We start from the raw sequence: 6,057 nt of genomic DNA, 5'->3' as shown, positions 1-6,057 counted from the left end.
AGCATTAGAATCAATCAGTTATATAGAGTTCCATTAAATAAAACGCTCCTGGTCATACTTGCCCTCAGATATACAGGCATAATGCAGCGGTACGGATTAGTGATAAAACAGAATAAACAATAAATACATAAATTATAACAAAAAATAATAATAAAGCAATGTAATCACGAGAGACACATTGTCATATACCGCTAGTAAGACAGCAACTAAGGTCTATAAAATATCACCATTCCAGATCTATTTAATCCACTAAAACCTACAAACTGCCATATAAAAGGTTGGCGTTGTCGCTTGGCGTCTCTCTGCCCCACTCCCTTGTCGTTCCATGTGAGGAGCTAGATTTCTACCACAGCTGAGGTACATTTCGAAGGAGTCCCATCCCAAATGGCTACACGGATACCGAATAACAGTTCTCGTCGTTCGGCGACATCGAGCAGCGACAGTAGCTTGCAGGTAGCCGGGGCGGCAGAGCATTGGGTCGCCGGTTCGAAGCCCAAGCGAGCAAGATGAACACTGCCATTCTGTACTTGAGTGTAATGGTTAAACCAAATGCTCCATCACATCACAATGGATTGGAGCGTTCGATAAATAATGTAAAAAATGAGGACCAGTTGCACCCCGGATGACATAAGACCTATGACAATCTTACCCCTCAGTCTAGATATTAACAGGTTTGTATCCATTTGTAAACAGAAAACAATCAGCGTTTTTTTTTTTCGAAAAACGCTCAGGTAGTCCTTCCCCATTTCTCTCCGTTTTCTTTAATGAATGCCACTCTGATATCATCTGTGAATGTCATCATCAAGGGGTGATGTGGTTGTGGACTACATTCACGAGAGAACGGAGAGGACTACAGTTCCCCTGGTCCTCTTCAGCACGGCGACGGCGTCCGCGTGGGTCACCCCCTCCAGAGAGTGACCGTTCACGGCTAGGATCTGATCCCCACGTTTCAGTCTGCCATCCTCTATCGCGGCTCCCTGGAGAGAGACGAGAGGGAGGGGGTGAGGGAGGGAGGGAGGCAGAGAGGGAGGGGGTGAGGGAGGCAGAGAGGGGGGGGGTGAGATAAAGTCGAATAGGGGAGAGGAGGAGAAACACACTGATTCATTGCAAAACCAAACTGTCTACCAGGAAGATAAAAAAGCAATCCAACATGCACCAATAGAAATGATAGGAACCTATCCTCATGAGGGTGAGGTCACGCCGTTAAGTCGGACCTTCGAGTCTTCCTGTTTCTCTAAGTGATCTGCTCTAGTCTAGCACGGGTCCAGCTGATTAAACCCATCAGCCAATGGCAGCGGGCGTTTGCTAGAGAGGAGACACGGTAAGACCCCAGCTGTGACTGGCAGCCGCCTGGGCGTTACCTTGCCAAAGATGGTTTTGACGTAGATGGGCAGGTCTCCGTGGGGACTGCCGAACCCTCCGACAATACTGAAGCCCAGGCCGAGGCCCCCCCTCTCCAGCGTAATGGTCTTATAGACCTGGGGACTGGCAGAACAGCAGAGACCACAGCAACATCACGTTGACTATACTGAGGCCAACAACAACAGCAAAAACATTTAACAGAAGTAGAAGAAAACATTTTCTGATTTGTAGTTCTCCATCTAGCACGGCGCCGCCTCCATCAGCGGACTCAGTGAAAAGCGTTACACCACCTGCCAAGTGCCGGGGCAGTGACCAAGCGTCAGGCCTGCTACATTAAAGCCCGGCGTGGAGCTGAACGTCTCCAAACATGTTCCCACCTCCTGTTGTTGTGGAGGACAGCTCCTCCTGTGGAGGAAACTCCCACGCCGCTGTGGCCCGGCTCCTCGCCCGGCTCCTCCTGCCCGCCGCCCTCGGCCGAGGATTCCGGAGACTGCACCTGTGGACGAGGGGGGAGACACCGGAGGAGAGGGGAGGTGAAGGGAGTGGAGAGGCTGGGAGGTGGGGAGAGGGTGAAGAGGTACGCGGTCATTCTTCATACCTGCAGGGTCACTGGTCCCCTGGTGTTGTTCAGCAGATCTCCAGCCTGGAGGCAACTCATCCCCTCAGTGGACACATCATTAATACTGATGACACGCTCCCCAACCTGGGGGACAGACAGGTAAACACAGAGTCAGGCAGACATACAGGCAGGCAGAGAGACAGGTACGTAGATTACCAAACAGACAGTCAGGAAGACAAACGAGACAGTCAGGCAGGAAAAACAGGCAGCCGCACACAGACATACATTGAGGAGGTGGGTCCGGGCAGCCAGTCCAGTCGGGTCGATAGAAGCGATGAACAGAGGAAGGTCTCCGTGAGGAGAACCCGCTCCTCCGGCTACACCCAGACCCAGGGATTCCCCAGGACCCTGGAATACACCACCCAACTACATCAGGCTACACCACAGAATCACCGCAAACACTCCATATGAACCTACGCCTGGGAATAAGGAGGAATTATGTGACAATTGTCACGAGAATAGTGTTTAACAAAACAGAGAAATCAACGTGCTCCCACCTGGTACACAACCACTGTCCTTATTTCACGATAGTCTTCAAATGCTGTGGAGGAAAAACAAGACGAATTTGTTTTATTTATAAATTCCACATTCAAGTTTGGCTGGCTGAAACCTGGACAGTAACCCCGAACTCACAGTAACTCCCCCCCAGCTGTCGGCTCAATGTCTCCCCCTGCTGGTGGCCCCCGACGTCACACACAGTGGTCCCGGTCAGAGTGGAGCTGCCGCTGCTCACGGAGTCCCCACTCTAGATGGACAGGCAGCAAATAACAGCAACAGAAAGAGTACAGCCAGTGGTAGAACAATGATGAACACAACATCACAGTACAACTGGACAGGCGACACGAGAGCACACACAAGAAAAAACTATCTCGGAGAGAAAGCAGTAAAACCTGAGCTCCAAATAATTAAGACAGTCTTATGACAATCCTCTGGAAGTTTCAAAATAAAGGCTTGACACACTGGGAATGTCCACGTTAAATATGGACGATGGATGAATTAGTTTGGTGCTAAGACCTGGGAATCTGCTAGACTATGGATGACCTACATTGGGGATGAGATAGCCTGGGAATAACCTAGATTGGGGAAAAGCAAGCTTGGGGGTAAATTTGCCTGGGTATATGTTAGTCAGTGGAAAATAACAACAAGAAAAATTTCGTTTGAAGGCCATGTTGAATATTTACCTGACTTTCGAAGGAGTAGTGTGCGCTGGCTTTAAATCGAGCCACCTCCAGGCTTACTGTTTCACTAGTCTGACGGAGAGAGAACAGAGGTCAAAGTTCAAACTCTGGATAAAGTTTTTTTCGACAAACACATGTTGTTAATGTATGGCCCTTGTGTGTCTGTGTGTGTGCGTACCTCAAGCAGCATGGTGACGTGTTCCTGTGAGGCAGCTCTGACATCCTCTCCGTTGATTGACAGGATCTGGTCTCCTAGAAACAGCCGCCCGTCTTCGTCCACGACACCCCCTCGCATAATCTCCGACACAAACACACCTGTGTCGTTGCTAGCGGAAACGTACACCGTATTTACTAATACGGAATACGGAAACGTACACCGTATTTTAACACACACAGTAGCAGGAGGGGCACTCAAGGGGCCAATCAGATTTCAGTTGGGGCAAATGCCCAGTTGGCCCACTCCCTAGATCCGCCAGTGCCCACAAATGCCAATTCCTTCTCCAAAGAAGTGACTCCCAGGGCCTTAACCAGGTTGTGTTGTGTTAGGGAGAGTAACTGTGTTATGAAGCGTTATAACCCCTACCTCTTCCCCACAGTGCTGATTCCCAGGGCCTTAACCAGGTTGTGTTGTGTGAGGGAGAGTAACTGTGTTATGAAGTGTTATAACCCCTACCTCTTCCCCACAGTGCTGATTCCCAGGGCCTTAACCAGGTTGTGTTGTGTGAGGGAGAGTAACTGTGTTATGAAGTGTTATAACCCCTACCTCTTCCCCACAGTGCTGATTCCCAGGGCCTTAACCAGGTTGTGTTTTGTGAGGGAGAGTAACTGTGTTATGAAGTGTTATAACCCCTACCTCTTCCCCACAGTGCTGATTCCCAGGGCCTGTCCAGGAGGCCGTTTCAGGTCCAGGTGGAAGACGTCCCATAAGTCCTCCTCCCTGTAAACATGACTGTCACTGACCCGCTGTCACACAAACCCAACCCACAGACACACACACCGACAGAAAGACACAGACACACCGACAGACACACCGACAGACACACTGACAGACACAACGACACAGACACTTGGTGGAGGCTAAAGTGTTTTTTCCTCATTGGACCAGCGAGGCAGACAGGTAGAACCCACATATCCCTGCTGGTGCCTGAACACAGTGAGACAAACACAGGTAGAACCCACATGTCCCTGCTGGTGCCTGAACACAGTGAGACAAACACAGGTAGAACCCATGTGTCCCTGCTGGTGCCTGAACACAGTGAGACAAACACAGGTAGAACCCACGTGTCCCTACTGGTGCCTGAACACAGTGAGACAAACACAGGTAGAACCCACGTGTCCCTGCTGGTGCCTGAACACAGTGAGACAAACACAGGCAGAACCCACCTGTATCCCTGCTGGTGCCTGAACACAGTGAGACGTAGCTTCTGTGGAGTCAACCTCAACACCCCGATAGCTTCCTCATGGGTGGCCTGACGCAGGTCTATACCGTTCACCTTGAGGAGGAGGAGGGAGGGAGGAGGCGGAGGGAGATGGAAAATGAGGAGAAAGAAAGAGGAGGAAAGGGGTAAGAGAAGAGAAAAATAATGGGAAAAAAAGAGAACAAAGAGAGAGGTCAGAACAAATAGCAAAAACACTCCAACAGTATTCTAATCCATAATACATACATGTGTGTCAGTGTATGTGTGGGTGTGTATCAGTGTGTGTGTGTGTGTGTGTGTGTGTATCAGTGTGGGTGTGTGTGTCAATGTGTGTGTATCAGTGTGGGTGTATCAGTGTGTGTGTGTCAGCATGTGTCAGTGTGTGTGTATCTGTGTATCAGTGTGTGTGTGTGTGTCAGTGTGTGTGTATCAGTGTGTGTGTGCGCATCTGTGTATTGGTGTGTGTGTATCAGTGTGTGTGTGTGTGTGCATCAGTGTGTGTGTGTATCTGTGTGTGTCAGTGTGTGTGCATCAGTGTGTGTGTGTGTGTCAGTGTGTGTGTGTGTGTGTGTCAGTGTGTGTGTGTGTCTGTACCTCCAGTATCTGGTCCCCAGCCCACAGCCTTCCGTCTCTCTGAGCTGCACCTCCGTCATTCACCTCATGGATTATTATCGCCCCCTAGTGGACAAACCGAGAAATGGCTGTCACTCTACTGCAACCATCGTGCTCAAACAACTGACCCATAAGACCCATTTCCTGACTCTACATAAGTACCGCACTACATCCTAAACACTAACAATCCACCCCTCTCAGTTATTTACACACACGTCCTCACCAGCAGTGTGTCACAGCCCCCCACAATGCTGAGGCCCAGACCAGTGTGTCCTTTACAGATCTCGATAGTACTCTGAACACCCGTCATGATGGGACAGCTCAGGAGGTCAGAGGTCATCGCAGAGCCCTCCAGCCAATCAGAGTGGCCGCTGGAGGATGAGTTACTGGCAGTAGCATCAGAGGAAGACGAATGGGGAGGGATGGAGGGACAAATGGAGGAGAGAGGGATGGAGGGATGAAAGGAATGATGGATGGAGGGATGAGAGGACAGAGGGTTGGAGGGGTGAGAGGACAGAGGGATGGAGGGATGAGAGGACAAAGGGATGGAGGGATGAGAGGACAGAGGGATGGAGGGATGAGAGGACAGAGGGTTGGAGAGATGAGAGGACAGAGGGATAGATGGATGAGAGGACAGAGGGTTGGAGGGATGAGAGGACAGAAGGTTGGAGGGATGAGAGGACAGAGGGTTGGAGGGATGAGAGGACAGAGGGATGGAGGAATGAGAGGACAGAGCGTTGGAGGGATGAGAGGACAGAGGGATGGACGGATGAGAGGACAGAGGGATGGAGGGATGAGAGGACAGAGGGATGGAGGGATGAGAGGAAATAGAGATGGAGGAATGAGAGGAAACAGGGATGGAGGGGTT

At 50.5% G+C, this 6,057-nt stretch overlaps 1 protein-coding gene across 1 annotated transcript; it reads right to left on the bottom strand.

Annotated features, from left to right (window-relative positions):
- Window positions 1-590: 590 nt before the first annotated feature.
- LOC117594135 (multiple PDZ domain protein-like) lies at window positions 591-5,678 on the bottom strand. Its single transcript, XM_034291211.1, has 13 exons — window positions 5,413-5,678; window positions 5,172-5,255; window positions 4,543-4,652; window positions 4,013-4,096; window positions 3,338-3,485; window positions 3,163-3,231; window positions 2,615-2,726; window positions 2,479-2,522; window positions 2,207-2,329; window positions 1,961-2,065; window positions 1,740-1,858; window positions 1,362-1,485; window positions 591-977 (listed from the first exon to the last, which is right to left on the bottom strand). Exons 1-13 carry the CDS (start codon window positions 5,527-5,529, stop codon window positions 831-833), a joined length of 1,386 nt encoding a protein of 461 aa, XP_034147102.1. The 5' UTR covers window positions 5,530-5,678; the 3' UTR covers window positions 591-830.
- Window positions 5,679-6,057: the final 379 nt, after the last annotated feature.

Source organism: Esox lucius, chromosome 25 (genome assembly GCF_011004845.1).
Source record: "Esox lucius isolate fEsoLuc1 chromosome 25, fEsoLuc1.pri, whole genome shotgun sequence".
NCBI lineage: Eukaryota > Metazoa > Chordata > Actinopteri > Esociformes > Esocidae > Esox > Esox lucius.
Note: the sequence above shows the minus strand (reverse complement) of the source record. Positions and strands in the feature narration are given on the sequence as shown.

Coding starts and splice junctions, on each gene's coding strand:
- LOC117594135 (XM_034291211.1), bottom strand. CDS start 5,529: ATGACCTCTGACCTCCTGAGCTGTCCCATCATGACGGGTGTTCAGAGT. Junction 3,232..3,337: donor ACGTCACCATGCTGCTTGAG/GTACGCACACAC, acceptor TCTCTCCGTCAG/ACTAGTGAAACAGTAAGCCT. Junction 978..1,361: donor TCAAAACCATCTTTGGCAAG/GTAACGCCCAGG, acceptor GTCTCTCTCCAG/GGAGCCGCGATAGAGGATGG.